A 16,997-nucleotide genomic window follows, 5' to 3' on the forward strand; every position below is an offset into this window, starting at 1 on the left:
AACGCTGCGACTGCAGGAAAGGATATATATGAAAACTGAAAAATGACATTTCAGTCTATTTTCGACCTTATTTAGTAAAAAATCACACCCGTGTGAACTGAGTGGTGTAAGGTTGATTCAGCTGGAGTTTTTGTCCGATGTGAGGTATTATATAAGGTAAGGTATTATATAGCCTGATCAGCTCTGATCTGACGTAATGAAATCACACCCGGATGTGATTTCACAACTGGCTTTTTTTGTGCAGAAAAAATGACCACGGTTGCTACGGTCATCCAGTTCACCCGGGTGTGATTTAATTACGTCAGAAATTATTTTGAACATAGCAACCATGCTCATTTTTTATGCACACAAAAGCCAGTTGTAGGAGTGGTTTACACCACTCAAAAATATATATAGTTTTATTATGTTTCAGCACAGTGGTGGCCGCCATCTTTAAATGGTTCATTTTGAGGGTTTAGCGGCCATTTTTTAGTTATACATACAGCAGATTTGGATTCAGCAGACCTTAATACCCCTAGAAAACATGTATGTAATAAATTAACACAATTTGCCTTCAGGGTTCATATTTTTGGGAAACGGACCCAGTCTAATATGTTTCTTTTCCCAGTTTTTGTATTGAGTTGTACTTGAAATGTACTGAAATTCTGTAAACTGTTAATAAATCAATCAATCAATCAATCACAACAACATAGACTCGCATCCATAATGTCCTCAGACAGATGTAGTGTCTGCTGATGAACACTAGATGGCGTCCAAAGTACGGTTTTCTAGTCAGTCACACAGTTTTAAACACCAGCCCAAATTCTTGTTTTTTTTAATTATTGAGAAAGAGCTGTGCCAATGTAATTACAATAACCATATAAACGTGAATAAAAGACATATATATATATAATATATATATATATATATATATATATTAGCAGCATCAAGGACATGCAGGTAAACTGATAAGATCTAATCAAAATGTTCAAACCTGTATAGTCTACAGCAGGGGTGCACACACATTTTGAGTGGTGTAAACCACTCCTACAACTGGCTTTGTTAGTTTACGTGTCTGTCCGTACCAAAGAAATGAGCATGGTTGCTATGGTCACCCAGTTCACACAGACATTACGTCAGACCACAGCTGATCAGTCTATATAAGACCTTACACCACTCAGTTCACACGGGTGTGATTTCATTACGTCAGACATTACGTCAGACCACAGCTGATCAGTCTATATAAGACCTTACACCACTCAGTTCACACGGGTGTGATTTCATTACGTCAGACCACAGCTGATCAGTCTATATAAGACCTTACACCACTCAGTTCACACGGGTGTGATTTCATTACGTCAGACATTACGTCAGACCACAGCTGATCAGTCTATATAAGACCTTACACCACTCAGTTCACACGGGTGTGATTTCATTACGTCAGACCACAGCTGATCTCAGTCTATATAAGACCTTACACCACTCAGTTCACACGGGTGTGATTTCATTACGTCAGACATTACGTCAGACCACAGCTGATCAGTCTATATAAGACCTTACACCACTCAGTTCACACGGGTGTGATTTTTTTACTTGAGAGCTACTTTCAAAATGCCCATGCATGCAGCTCAACAAGATCTACCCACCGAAAACAATGGCTTTGGAATAGCGGCGCTGGCATTACAGAGAAGACAAATACAATTGGAAAGGGAAATAGAGGTGGAGAAATGGAATAGGTAAGAGATTTTGTATTTAATTTGTAATTCTACCGACATTTATGCGCAGAAACACTCTTGAAAACAAAGTATTGCATTTATGGGTTTGAGCTGACAGGCCCCTTTTTAATGTCAATCAATCAAGTCAACTTAATTCAAGTGGCAGATGCCAAAAATAGTTTTTATATTTTAAATTAAATCTTCTTTAGGGCCATGTCATGTGATACCTGAACTTTGTGATCTACTAGTAGATCACAATCTACCTTTTGGGCACCGCTGGTCTACAGCACTGATTCCCAAACTGTGGGAATGCGCCAATCCTAAGGGTCGCACGTAAATGTCTCCCAGTTTTCACATCCTACATTAAAATATATACATTGTAGTTACCACTTTTATTTTAGATCACTGTATTTTCCTGTGTTTTTTTCTGCAAACTGTTAAAGTATTCAATCAATCAATCAAAAGCCTATTTACTCAGGGGTGAAATAGAATGTTTAGCTTCACCACTTGACAACCAGTAGAGGCTTTATAGACAATCATATGATCAAAATGAACAGACTCAAGCGTTGCTGTTTGCATGTGTGACACCAAATACCATTTATTAGGCTTTACAAAGACTACAAAATCCTCCAGATGATTTAAATCACTGTCTCTGTCTATTTACATGATATGTTACATACAAATGTACAAAATATAAAACATTTACGGACAAATGTTTCACTCAAAAAAATAACAAAAGAAAAAAAAATCTCTCAAACCGGAGTAAATGCTATGGTTTCATTTGAGATGTAATTGCAAGTGTAAAATGTGCCAGCTGGTCGTAAAATGGCATACACCATTACAGTGTAAAACCGAGCCGATGGTATACTGTCTGCAACAGAAGGTATGGTGGGACAAACGCGTTACATTTTTTTTTCAAACATACCTAATAGGTACCAACTAGGTACCTATTAGGTACCTAGTTCTAATTCCGTCATCAAGGGTTAACACACCCATGGTATGTAACAACACATCCTTCCTTGCAAAGGTGCGGCTGCCAATGTTAACCAGCAATGTGTGCCAACATGTGAGAGACTTGGCTGTGTAGTGTAGAGACACCTGTAAAGCTGAACGTAGGTAGGATTGTACAGTATAAGATTGTCCTGAGGTTGTGACAATGTCATCAGCTGACGTCTTGGTCTCTGGTAGGTGTTTTACTTGAACAGTAGCACCTGTTGGTTGTTACAGAATAATACAGTACGGCAGCAGCTTAGCCCCTTTACCTCTTGTTGGTTGTTACGGAATAATACAGTACGGCAGCAGCTTAGCCTCTTCACCTCAGACAGCAATGGAACCTTGTGTTCAAACGACAGATGAAGAGCTTATAGGAATTGTAAGCATTCCTAACGGCATAGAAAATATTACTGGATGATTAGAGAATACTGTAAAAGTGCCTATTTCTGTTGTCTTGGTCGGTGATTAAGTTGAAACACAGCTAAGTAATGTTGCTGAGAAGAAAAGAAAAAAGTTTCACACTGTACACATCATATGCCTCCTGCATTAGGCAAACAACCACTCACAAGACATACACCTGTTTCTGACAGTGTGTTGAGTTTTTTGCATGACTTTTGTATCTTGTTTTCAAAGTACACTATATATTTTTTTGTCAGCGGGTTAAGCGTAATGTAACATCAAACAGGGCAGAATGCATCTTTGATTCACTGTGCAAGACTTGTATATTTACAACCCACCCCTTCTCAACTGTGCAAAACCAACCCACTCCTTTTAAACAAAGCAAGGACAATCAAAATTCAAAATGGCTTACGTCCAATACACGCATACATAAAAGTAAAAGTTTCTGTTCAGCATATCTCCTTTTACAAAGCTCAAAACATGCTCTTCGGGATAGAAAACCAAACTGGTTTTGGGTTGTGCTCATGTCAGTTCAAGTGAACCCAGCTCAACTGGGCGAAAACAAGAACTAAAAAATATCCCACCCCCTTTTAAATGTTTGTACAATATTGGTCAGCTTGGATTTCAAATACAGAACTATCCCTATCTGCTTGTTAGACTCTTACTGGTCAGAAACAAGAATGGGTGGTATGGAGCGACAAGGACTTATAAAATAAATTAGGCTGCTTTTCAGAGTACACGTACTGTACACTGTAATAAAAAAATGTGTACAAATACAACCAAACAGACCCTATAGGGTCACATTTAGTTACATTTCTACTCTCCGAGTAAAGTCACACTCAGGTGTGTAGTCTAGGGAACTATAGTGTACTGTAGAACACTAGAGGAATAAGCACCCATTGAGAGACAAACATGAACCTACATTTTGATTCAACGCACACAGCAGGAAGCACATGTCCTGCCAGTGACATCACATCCTCCCAACCACAGCCAACTGGAGGCAAGGACGTCTCCACAAACGTTTGCACATTTAAGGCAGTGAGAGCGCACGCTCATTTTTGTTCCCTTCTTAACATGGCCCTCGGTCTTAACTAGCAATCAATGATCAGATCTGGGTAAGAGAGTATTTGCAAATAATCTTTTTTTTCATCTTTTTTTCATCTTTTAACTGGCTGGGTGCCAGATGGATGGGGTCCACCAACAAAAAAGTGGATCAGATATTAGCCAATATAATATAGTTTGTTCTCTGATTTACAGCTCACTGGACATGTTCTGAATTCTCCTCATGGGGCACACACATACACCGACCATCTGGGACTCAAGGTAGGTTCAATTTAAAACTAGGACTGAAGATTGTTTTTCTTTTTTTTGCAACGAACACTTGACCCAGACATTTATGATCCACAGGCGCCTCCTGTTGGTCTCTTAGTGCATTGCGTACAGAGAAGTGACGCTGAGCACTGAGCAGTGTGAAAACCAAAAACCAAAGTTCCCAATCTTGGTCAGCTGTGTTGTTAATAGAATTAAATAATAGAATAAAATACACGCGTGCGTGCGTGACAGTTTTGTGTGTGTATGTTTGGCAGTAAATCAAACGATAAAACATTGGCACTTGTCCATTTTACTTCACAGTAGTGGTTTGGCCGGATGACACAAGCAATGCGCTGTTGTTGTGCTTGTTGCTGGCATGTGGGGGGAGGGGGGGGGGGCTGAGAGGGGTCATGTGGGGGCAGAGAGGGGAGGGGTCTTGGCAGTGCCTGAACAACTGAGGAGGTTTAGGGCACAGAACCAGCATCACATGATGGCTGAACTGAGGTCTGAGTTGAGGGCAGGAAGGATGCATGTATGCCTGGCGTGTGTATGCACACCGACCGTATACAGTATGTGTGGGTAATTTGTGTGTGTGTGTGTGTGTGTGTGTGTGTGTGTGTGTGTGTGTGTGTGTGTGTGTGTGTGTGTGTGTGTGTGTGTGTGTGTGTGTGTGTGTGTGTGTGTGCGCGTGCGCAGCACCTCTGTAAACAAAAACAAAAAAAAACCTAAACAAAAATTGAATTCGCACCCCACTGTAAACATCTTACGATAATATAACTGTGATTATTAGAGAATACACCCAGTCTCGTTATTGTCTGACGATTCACTCTGGCGTTGCTTCAGAGTGGGACACTCGCACTCTAGACGGAACGGCGCCTCCTGGTGGCAGAGACTGGGGTGTCGGTGGTGGGGAGTGGCGCCTCCTGGTGGTGGCAGATACTGGTGTGTCGGTGGTGGGGAGTTGGCGGGGTTTACAAAGGCGTTCCCGCCTGGAGTCGTGCAGGCGTTTCCCGCCTAATTTATGCTCTCACGGTGGTGTCGCGGCGAACGTATCAGACCTTACGACGAGCTCACCACGCGTCGCGTCGCATCTAGCTCGTAGGTTCGCAACTTTTCGGTGCTCGCGAGTACCGGCGTGCGACAAACGAAACGGGGGCTTCAGAGTGCCGACTCCAGTGAGGAATCCAGCTGGTCGTCATGGTGACCGCCGGTGCTGTCGCTGTCACAGCTCTGTGTGCTGGAGTAGTTGGCTGCTTCCTGGAGCCGCATGAGCATGTTCATCTGGAAACACACGCACGCACACACGCGCACACACACACACACACACGCACACAAGCGCGCACACACACACACACACACTTTAATAAACAGGCCTCTGTATTAAGTATTACGAAACCAAAAAGGAATACTGCAAAGTAAAAAATATATATATAAAAAAAAGTTTAGTATTTAAATGTGAAAATATAATGTCGACCTCAGTAATGAAAGAACAGTGTATCATACATGATAGCTAATAGTCTATAGTTGGCACATTAGATTACATCAATTACATTAACTGCCAGGTATTAATTAATTAAATAATTATTCCGTCACTACCAGTGTTTTTCAGTGTTTTATTTAGTGTTTTATTTTGAAGACCCATGGGACCCGAAAACTACTTTCTGGTCGTGACAGACAGCCCATACAGTACATCCTGGTCGTGACAGACAGCCCATACAGTACATCCAAACAGAAAAGTCCAAAGTGATTGTATTAAACGACATTAAACTCACCAACATCGCAGCTGTACGGAAAGCTTGAATTATCCTCTTTCTATTTGCTTTGTTTAAAAATCCACCAGAACTACTTTCTGTCAAGAAATTCCTCATTGTGCAATAACGCGACGCCCTGCTGCCTCCTGCATTATGCGCAGTTTAGAAACAGGTGGAACCACTGAGTGATTTCCAACGAGCGCCTCCAAACCCCAATGCTCCATGGACTGGTTGATAGACTTCCGAGCTCTGGTAGAGCAACTACACGAGCCTCAACAAGTGGTAACTGTATAGAGCACCGAAGTCTGACGTCAATATCGGTAGAGAGCGCAAATCCACGGATTCATGTGCTTTTTATTTATAGGGGGATTTTAGATCGCCTCATAATATAAGTACTGTGTTTGAAAAATAAAAATGTCAGCCGGCCGCTTCACTCATATGGATATATATATAATCAACTGACTGAGAGAAAACGCTAATGTTACTACTGCTGCTGTTTGACGATACAGAGACAGCTTGTTTATTTTTGGACCACAATGCTTATAGTAGACGATATTAAGATCACCCCATGTTATTCTCCATAGAGAAATGACGTCCGTGAACCAGGGGAATCGAGGGGATGAGCGAGTTACGTCAGGACTTCGGCGCTCTATTGTTCCCAGGTGTAACAACTGTGTTCTCAGTAAAGGGAGGCAAACCTTTGGAACTCCTTGGCTACGGCTCAAAAACTAGAGACGGGCGGTAACGTGTTCTACAGAGGACTCAAACTATGGTTGAAATCTAATAAACTGTGCTCACATGTATAGCTTCTGACTGGTTACTTGAGTGATTATGTTTACTTTGATTTGTAGGTTAATGTAATCATGGGTATTGTAATTTTGTATTATTTTTTTGTTACTGTATTTTTTTTTGAAAAGTCTCCTGTGGACAGTTGGTGAAAACTAGCACGCTAACACACTGTAAACGATGCATCTACAAATTGTACAACCGTGCAATGTGATTGTGATGTTCCATATCAAATAAATAAACATAAACATCCTGTTTATGATCCGGTCGGGAGCGGATGATATCGCTACGTCATGTTGTAGTATTGTTTTGTAATTTGTAGTCATCAATCTTCCCGGAACTTCCTTTCCCCTAAACCGATTTTATTGTTATTCTTCCGGATTAAGGTAAAAGGGAAGTTCCAGATGATTGTTCCTGCCTGATGACTACAAAACAATACTACAACATGACGTAACGATATCATCCTGATGACTACAAAACAATACTACAACATGACGTAACGATATCATCCGCTCCAGACCGGCTCACACGGCACCTTTGTAACACAGACCAGGCTTTCCTCCGAGGTGGAAAGCCTGGTGACGCGAGGTTAGGTCCTTACCAACGGGTCTCCCTCGGTGTCGCTCTGAGAGACCTGCTTGGACGACGCCCCCTCTTTGGACGAGCTGTAGCCCTCGTAGCCCACGTCCTCGGGCCGCAGCTCCAGCAGCGACTGGCCGTCCTGCTGCCGGGAGGCGGGGCTCCAGGGGTACGTGTCCGTCACCCATTTGGAGGGGTCCTCCCACGCCGCCCTCTTGCCGTAGAGCTGTGGAACGGACGAAGGAGGACGAGGCAATGAGAAATGATGCTCTGCCTAGTACTGATACCCGCCGCTAAACAAGAACTCTGCTATGGCACATACAGTGAATTTAACACGTTTAGACCTGAGGTCGATTCTACAAATGTCTTCTAAATCCTATATCAGTATTCTAAAAAACCTGTTTTTATGTCAATGGTGCTCATACTATTTCATGTCAAGGAGCTCCAAAATTATATGTATTTGGCCGCCGACCCCAATCTGAAAATATGTTGTTCCAGGCGTGAGTGTGAGCACGCACTGACCTGAAGGCCTTCCCTGACCGCCTCCAGCAGGTATGGCACCAGCGAGTAGTTCCACAGGTCAGTAAACCACACCCGGGAGCCTTCTGCGTCCATGGGACACGACAGGAAGAGACGCGGACCTGGATGGATCCATGACAAAAGGAAATACATTTGTTTGGATGCTAATGAATTTGAGGCACCAGACATGAACTGGACAATGGACATGACAGTGTATTCTGTATGTGCGTGCGTGCGTGCGTGCGTGCGTGCGTGCGTGCGTGCGTGCGTGCGTGCGTGCGTGCGTGCGTGCGTGCGTGCGTGCGTGCGTGCGTGCGTGCGTGCGTGCGTGCGTGCACCGTATGCGAGGACCAACCTATGGTGACATCAGAGGAACTGTGCGCCTCCAGGAAACCGTTGATGTGTTGCCAGGTCTTGGGGATCCAGTCGATGATCTTGATCAGATCGTTGCTGCGCATGTTCCTGTCGATCTCCGTTTCAATCAGCTTCCGCCTCAGGAAACGGCCAAGAAAGCCTTTCACCGGCTCCGTGTGGTTGGCACACAGCACCCACCTAATGAAACACAACCAATCAGCACCCTACTACAGCACCCACCTAATGAAACACAACCAATCAGCACCCTGCAGCACCCACCTAATGAAACACAACCAATCAGCACCCTACTACAGCACCCACCTAATGAAACACAACCAATCAGCACCCTACTACAGCACCCACCTAATGAAACACAACCAATCAGCACCCTACTACAGCACCCACCTAATGAAACACAACCAATCAGCACCCTACTACAGCACCCACCTAATGAAACACAACCAATCAGCACCCTACTACAGCACCCACCTAATGAAACACAACCAATCAGCACCCTACTACAGCACCCACCTAATGAAACACAACCAATCAGCACCCTACAGCACCCACCTAATGAAACACAACCAATCAGCACCCTACTACAGCACCCACCTAATTAAACACAACCAATCAGCACCCTGCAGCACCCACCTAATGAAACACAACCAATCAGCACCCTGCAGCACCCACCTAATGAAACACAACCAATCAGCACCCTGCACCTACAGCACCCTCTGTTGTTACGGGCACATATGCCTGTCGCCTTTGTCGGGCGGTAAAACTGTAAGCAATCACAGATCACGAGCAGCACTTTGTGTGCATTGTTAATCTGAGTGAGGATCTACAAGTCAGTCACATCTTGACTTGAAGACCTTTCTACTTCCAGTGTATTTGCTCTGATCTGAGCTTGTAGATAAGCTGTATTCAGTGCACTTTTATAATGGGCACTTTTTAAAATAATGATAAAAAAAAGGAAACGCTACGAGTGCACCACTTATGTGATATTTACCCAGCCCTAATAGTTTATGCTGCCTTTCAAGAAACAATGGGGCTAATTAAATAGCCCCATAGAAATCATCATAAATTAAAGTCAGCTAAATTTAAATGTCAGGTACTCATCTAGCCAGGGATAGGTTTTCCCCAATGTCAACTGATTTGTCATGCCATTAACTTGTCAAATATTCTAAGCAAAAACCTTGAGTGTGTGTTGTGTGTACAAAAGCTAATTATCCAAGTGAATAAATTAGAACCATCCTTGGGGAGGAAAACCCTTTAGCTTCTAATCTATGAGCCCATGGATTCAAAGGCACTGCAGTTAAAATGTTGCATCGTTAGAATAATCCTATCTCACAGCCCCCTTTCCACGCCCCCTTCCGGTAGATAGTGGTGTCATTTAACATTAGCATTTACATGTTTTTTTCTCTGGAGAATCTAAGTACATTTCCTAATGTAAAAATGTGACAGACCAATATTATTATGAAGCAAACAAGATGGTAAATCAGCTCGAACAGATAGAACAAACCTTACCTTGAGAAAACAAAAGTTGTAGACTTCTTAAATTGCCTCTGTTAACATGTAGCGTCTATGGAGTGACGTCACGCTATCACCACTAGCCCCGAAAGGGGGCGTATTAAGGGGGCGGGGAAATTCTGTGAGATAGGCCTATTAGGTTAGTGATCGGGGCCGATCACGTCATTTTCAAATAATCGGAATTGGATCAAAAAATATCCCTACTTCTAACCCTTCAGAATGATTCACTACAGAATGAAAACGTTTAAATAATTAAGTAAAAAAAAAAAAACATATATATTATATTTCATTTATGTTTTGGTTTGTTAAAGGAATGTATGTGTTTGTGTTACCAACCTGAAGTTGTGATGGAGCTCCAGGTTAGGAGAAGAAGACACTCCCTGGTTCATGGTTCCTATAACGTACGGACTGGACGAAGACACAGTACAGCAACACAAGAGTGTGGTTAACGTCAGAGAAGCAACCGTTTTATTAACCCATTTAGACCTGAGGACGATTCTACAAATGCCTTCTAAAGTTTTCTGAAAAACCTATTTTTCTATGTCAGTCGTTCTTTTCAAATCTACAAGCTCATAGCGCGGCACCGAGTGCCGCGATACAAGCTTGTAGATCTGCTATTTTTCAACAGCTAAAGTAAAAAGAATGCTTAAAAACACCAAAAGGGGTTCCTGCCCGACAGAGATGTCAACAAGTGATCATCAGTTTGAAAGCATAATGTTGCTTGCTGCTGGCCAGAAACCTTGTACGTACTGTACTGTATGTCTACATTTATTTTTATTTTTTTTGTAAATTAAGCAACTACTAAATTACATAACAAGTCTCAAGTATAATACAGCAATTCTCACGAAATACAGAGCAAGTTGCAAATATGACATAGAAATTTTCAATTATTACACCGTGAGTCTCAAATTCCTTTTAAGTGACCATACCTGGCCAATAAACAGACAGAATAATTATTATACAGTGTGGTAAGTCTCAAATATACATACAGTAGTACATCTTTCAATTTTCGCTGTGGATAATTAAGACCGTCTATTGTTGTGTACGTTGCAGTAAAGAAGCCTGTGTTGGTAATGCTCTTAAAAGCTACCCACCATTTGTGGTATTTGCAGTTGAGGAAACCGTTGAATATGTCACTGAGGGAACCGATGTGATGAAGGTTGTCCAAGATCACCACAGTGGGAAGCTCTGTCTCACTGTCCTCAGAGTTGCACTGTTCAGCCAGGTGGCACAGGTACTGGCGCAGGTCCTGGTCACGCGCACACGCGCACACACGCACACGCACACACACACACACACACACACACACACACACACACACACACACAGTTGAGTATCTGTATTTGTTGAGTAGTGCATGTGTGTCAGAGCCTGTGCGGAAATGAAAGAATTGTGGGGTCAACGCGGTATCCATGCAGTCAGCTACCGGTGCTGAAACATAGTTAACTTCACAGACCACTAGCAGCACTTTGTGTACATTGTTAATCTGAGTGAGGATCTACAAGTCAGTCACAGCTTGACCTTGACCTTTATCTACTTTCAGTGTGTATGTGCTCTGATCTGAGCTTGTGGATATAATAAGCTGTATTCGGTGCACAACACTAGTGCGCAACCAAGTATAAAACGGGCATTACGTACATGTTATTTTATGCTTTTTAATGACCATATCTTGTCGCCAGCATTAAATCGTGCATTGCCAATGTTTTATCGCACGCAACACTTATTTTGAAGAGCCAAATATCCGTAACCGCATGTTACAATGACATAATGGTGTGTGTGGTGTCTTGACCGGTTGTTGTTCTCTCGCTCGGTGACCGAGCGAGTATCACAGCGCCGGCTGTGGCCAGTTGAAAAACCTTGTTTTGACCAGAAACGACATTCATTGCGCCGATTTGGACATACAGGCATTTGAATGCGGACCATTGAATGCAAGTGAATGTGCGCATCTTCAAAATGGCCGCGGCCACTGTCCCACTTGGACTGTTGTGCTAACGAACGGTGGCTAACGATACGATCGGATCAAAACATGGATTAAAGAATATAAACCCCTGGATAACATAGCTACGTGTCTGGCAGGCTAGACGATTAATTTAACACCGTTTTCTACGGTTCTGGCGAGCTGCGTGTTAAAACTCAAAAGCCATTTAGATTTGGTTAGAAACATAGTATGCAGTTAACGAGTTTTATGCTTTTATACTGTAAATAATGTCTATTTGTAATTCCCTTGACAAATAAACAATAATAAACAAACAAACAATCCATTCATCCCAACCTTGCTGGACTTCTGGTCCACGTTGAAGCTGGCCACGTTGTGTTCGGTGACCTCGCGACCCGACTTGAGGATGATGTGCTCGGCCAGCCTGGAGGCCAGGAAGGACTTCCCAGTGCCGCTGGGTCCCGACAGGATGATTCGCCGGTGCTCCATCAGCAGGTTGAGGTGTCGCTGGAGGATGGGCTTGGGGATGAGCGTGTCGAACACCAGCTCATCGATGCTGCTCTCCTTCACCCCTGGGGAGGGGAGAAGGGTGCAAGGAAGGAGGGGAGGGAGGGAGGGAGGAAAGGGGAGGTTTATTAGCATTAGCAGGTTGAGGTGTCGCTGGAGGATGGGCTTGGGGATGAGCGTGTCGAACACCAGCTCATCGATGCTGCTCTCCTTCACCCCTAGGGAGGGGAGAAGGGTGCAAGGAAGGAGGGAGGAAAGGGAGGTTTATTAGGGGTAGTCTCTCGACAGAGGGCGCTGTTTTCCCTTTGTTTAGGGGTGATGATGGATGAGAGGTGGGCTCCATTCATCTCCTCCTGCGCGCTACACAAGGCAAATGTATGCCTTGAGCATCAAGTGTCTCACAACTTTCAGAGTTTTGAGAATTCATTGCTGTCTGCAATTTGCCCACAGCGCCTCCCAAAATGTCCAGATTGTATCTTTGAAAACAGATACTGTCTCAGTGTTAACACTTGTAAGGGTCTACTGCATAATCTTGTTCCCCGCTATTTAATCCAATATTCTACGCTGCCTAGATTGTCTTATTACCTTTGGAGCATACGCCGAAGTATTTGCCGCTTTGAAATATAGTCCGATAGTTTGTTGTTGATGAGAAAAACCAGGCGCCATGACAATGCGAGACAAGAAGTCTCCACAGCGTGTTGTAGTCCAAACAAGCCCCCCGTTCACTTGCATTGAGCTCATTTCCTTGGCCCGACCACCACTGGCCCCGGAAGTTTGATTTCCGGTTTCGTCATCATAACGCGACGGCCTCGTCACCAGGTCCGCGACAAATCCGCTCTTTCTTTTTAATTATTTTAAAACGCCGAATTAACCGCATTAAACAAATAGCGGGTTTAGCGTATTAAGCAGAGCTGATCGTTGGATTAAACAATTCAAGGCCGACAAAGTGTTAACAAGCTGTACACCCAAGAATGTACAAATGTAAACAAAATGGACTTTTACATTTGACTCAGACGTGACTCAGGGAAATACAGGGGGGCAAATGGATAATTTAACACTTTTAGTGTGTATTCTTTCTCTCCAGTAAACCACCGATGTTACATCAGATTGAGAGCACAGACAGAAGTGCACATTATTCTGTTGTGTACCTTTGAGGTTGATGTTGATGATGTTGCTGTCGCCCACCAGGTAGCCACAGGGCAGCAGCTCGGGGAGCTCAGAGGCGTGGGTGCGCACCACATCCCCCATCCTGTAACACACGATGCTGTCGGAGCCCAGGCCCAGACTGGTCAGCGGATCCACGCGGTACACATACTCCTGGACAGGGGAAAAAAAGCAAAACCCATTTAGACCCGAGAACTGATTCTACAAAAATGTCTCCTAAATCATGACAGTTTTCAGGAAAAACCCTATGTTTATTCTATGTCAATGGTTTCTCAAAGTTTTTCATGTCAAGGACCACCAAGAATTATATGTAATTGGCCCGCCGACCCCCATCTGAAAATATGTTGTTCCAGTGACCCCCCAGAAGCAAAGATTTGAGTTAAAAAAGTTGATCTACAAGCTCATAGCGCGGCCCCGAGTGCCGCGCTATGAGCTTGTAGATCTGCTATTTTTCAACAGCAGAAAGTTTAACATAATGATTAAAACACCAAAAGGGGTTCCCGTCCTGAACGGGTTAAAGCAAGTTCCAGATCACAGCTTTAATGATGACTGACGCCAGGGCTCCACCGGACGCGTTGCGTTGCGTCTGCGTCGCGTCAAAAAACGCACCGGTTCAATTTTAATGCACGCGTCGCGTCTCCGTCAACGCGGGCAGTGGAGCCACCCTTCATTGATTAAAAAGGGAACATTCCCTGACGGTGACGGAGACGCGACGCTGACGCGCCCGGTGGAGCCCGGCCGTGACAGGTGGTCAGTTCACTGTTGGGGTCAGCATGGCATTAAGTATGGAAACGACAACGTCAGTCTGCTGGACACGCTGTAATTATACAGCTAAATGACCGCAATCAGCAGGGGTGTAACGATATAGTAACTGCATCGAAAAATCGATTTTAATTTCAAGAATTGAAGTATATCGAAATGAAAACGTATCGTATCGTACCTTATCGTTTTGCAATGGAAATAATCGGTATCGAATCCTTTTGCTATGCAATTAATCGATTGTATCAATACTACATTTTTGTGCATGGTATTTAGCCATTTTTAGAAGAAAAATGAAAAAGAGGGTTTTAATTACTTAATTAAAAAAAATGTCAATGTATTTTAAATAGTTACTGTATCGATTTCAAATCATTGAATCATATCGTATTGTATCGCCATAATGAACCAATATCGTCCATGTATCGTATCGTCAACCATGTATCGTGATATGTATCGTATCGCTGTTACAATGTATCGTTACTCCTCTAGTATTCAGTGTGAGTCCAATTGTCAATGATAATTATACACAATTTAGTGTTTGTGTGCTTAGTATACGTTTTATAGATTAGAACTACTAACATGTGTCAGAGAGGCATATTCAAAGTATAAATGTACCTTGAAGAGGCGACGAATGACCCCGTCCAGGACATCCCATTTGGTTTTTCCACTCACACCAATGGAACCAATCAGGTACTGTTGTTTTTGCAAACCCTGGGAACAAAAACATTGTTCATCATTATAATGAGTTTTCTGTTGACAGTTGGGTGTTGTGCTGTAAAGGTTTTCCATCAGTGCCTTTGGTCAAGTGATGTGAAGTTATTGTACCGAGGCTGTGCGTGCGTGCGTGTTTGCGTGCACGTGCGTGCGTGCGTGCGTGCGTGCGTGTGCGCGTGCGCGTGTGTTTGTGTGCGTGCGTGCGTGTGTCTTTGTGTGAATGTTACTCTGTCTGCAAATTCGATTTAATTGTCAAATTGTGGATAAATAAAGCAAACAATAATATTAAACAATACTTCATCAAGGCTAAAGTATGATGCTGTATTATTATTACTTCTCAACCCGTTTAATTTCAAGGACCCCCAGTTTGACCTGCATTAGTCTACGGACCCCCCAATTAATGGCAATTTATATTGTAAAATCAATGTTAATTTGACTCTGAGAATGTACAACATTTGTACACTCTCTGAGTTACAGACTCATAAGGGTCCATTTGGTTCCAAACTATCATTTAGCTGGGGACCCCCTGGAACTCCCTCAAGGACCCCTGGGGGTCCCCGGACCCCTCAGATCTCTCTACCACTTACCTTGGTCTTATTGAAGCCACTGTTGATGGTGACCACTAATCGTACACTTCTACCCTCTTTGCGCAGATTGCCCTCATAGCCGTCATCAAGGAGAATATCTGCAAACAAAACATTAACAAGAGCATTGACTTATTAAAAACTGACTCCTTGCTGTTATGCTAACATAAACATTAATTGAGCAAGACTGAATGAACAATAATTCAGGCATTGTCATGAGACATTGATATAACAGGAAAACATGGTCTGATTATACTAGTCCTTACCCGTTCGAATATATCATGAACACCAAATTATGTACATTGCGCGGCTAATGTTGTGGTGTTGGGGGCAGATCGTTGGCTTTTAGCCAGGGATGTCTTCGCTGTTTCATCCGCGTTTAGTTAAAAGTTATATTGAGTGACGTTCGATGCTAGGAGTTGATTTTGGCGAAAATGTAGTAAATGAAGGTAGTGCAAGCAAATGTTTGGTGCTTGTAAGCAGCACACATTGAGGTGGGAGCACAGGTCCGTACGCCGTGGCGTTGTGAGATGGGCCCCTAAGCGAGCAGCAGTCTTGCTCCATGCTAAGGAAGTGTTTACAGACAGACTGGTTTTCTTGAATTGTAATATGATTGTGATGATGATGATACTCTATACTGATGCGGAGAAACACACTATGCTAACAAGTTCCGCTCCCTGGTGAACAGGCGCCAATCAACTTGTAAAAGTCACTAATGTAGCGACAAAGATGCCTCTACAGTAGCTCCCAAACCGGCTTTCCACCCACGAACACGGGTTTGTTTGTTGGGAGTGCTCGGCCAAGCTGGAGGCAGCATGGAGGATTTGAACCCTAGTCTCCACGAGGGTGGGCAGGAACTTGGTGGGCATGTCGCTCCCTCTCCATTTTAATCTGTATCCCTCCTTTCCTTTGCATGTTGGACGTGCAGCAACACTTGACTCAGATGGTTTGGCTTTGTTCAGAGCTCTGCACTACAGTGATAACAGCTCCACAGCCCTCTCCTCTTCCCACACCGCCTTGCATCAATTAACGGCAGCATTAAGTCCTTGGAGAGATTTGGACTTTCTATGTTAATTACACTTACAGTATGTAAATATGAGGTCCAAACTTAGTCTTCTCAAACAGAGCAGGCCTGTGTGTGTGTGTGCGTGTGCGTGTGCGTGTGCGTGTGCGTGTGCGTGTGCGTGCGTGCGTGCGTGCGTGCGTGCGTGCGTGCGTGCGTGCGTGCGTGCGTGCGTGCGTGCGTGCGTGCGTGCGTGCCTGTGTTCTATAGTTTCGTGCTGTGCTGCAAGCACTCGCAACAGAATGAGAAGCTATTTCATCATTTTAAGCAGCTCCCCTGGAATTAATTCTCCATATCTCTGGGAACAATTATACGGTTCTAGTCTGTAAATCCAAACTAGATCCAAAACAAATG

At 43.6% G+C, this 16,997-nt stretch overlaps 1 protein-coding gene across 1 annotated transcript in view; it reads right to left on the reverse strand.

Moving 5' to 3' along the window:
• Positions 1-2,260: 2,260 nt before the first annotated feature.
• nav3 (neuron navigator 3) overlaps positions 2,261-16,997 on the reverse strand; it is a 503,241-nt gene continuing 488,504 nt past the window's right edge. The window contains exons 35-44 of the mRNA XM_079494499.1: positions 15,584-15,681; positions 14,898-14,993; positions 13,508-13,676; positions 12,189-12,424; positions 11,011-11,165; positions 10,253-10,324; positions 8,388-8,584; positions 8,036-8,154; positions 7,536-7,739; positions 2,261-5,678 (exon numbers count right to left, since the gene is read on the reverse strand). Of these exons, the coding sequence (XP_079350625.1) occupies positions 5,556-5,678; positions 7,536-7,739; positions 8,036-8,154; positions 8,388-8,584; positions 10,253-10,324; positions 11,011-11,165; positions 12,189-12,424; positions 13,508-13,676; positions 14,898-14,993; positions 15,584-15,681 (1,469 nt within the window). The 3' untranslated portion in view covers positions 2,261-5,555. The remainder of the gene's footprint in view (positions 5,679-7,535; positions 7,740-8,035; positions 8,155-8,387; positions 8,585-10,252; positions 10,325-11,010; positions 11,166-12,188; positions 12,425-13,507; positions 13,677-14,897; positions 14,994-15,583; positions 15,682-16,997) is intronic.

The sequence above is a fragment of the Electrona antarctica genome, assembly GCF_951216825.1.
Source record: "Electrona antarctica genome assembly, chromosome: 23".
Lineage (NCBI taxonomy): Eukaryota > Metazoa > Chordata > Actinopteri > Myctophiformes > Myctophidae > Electrona > Electrona antarctica.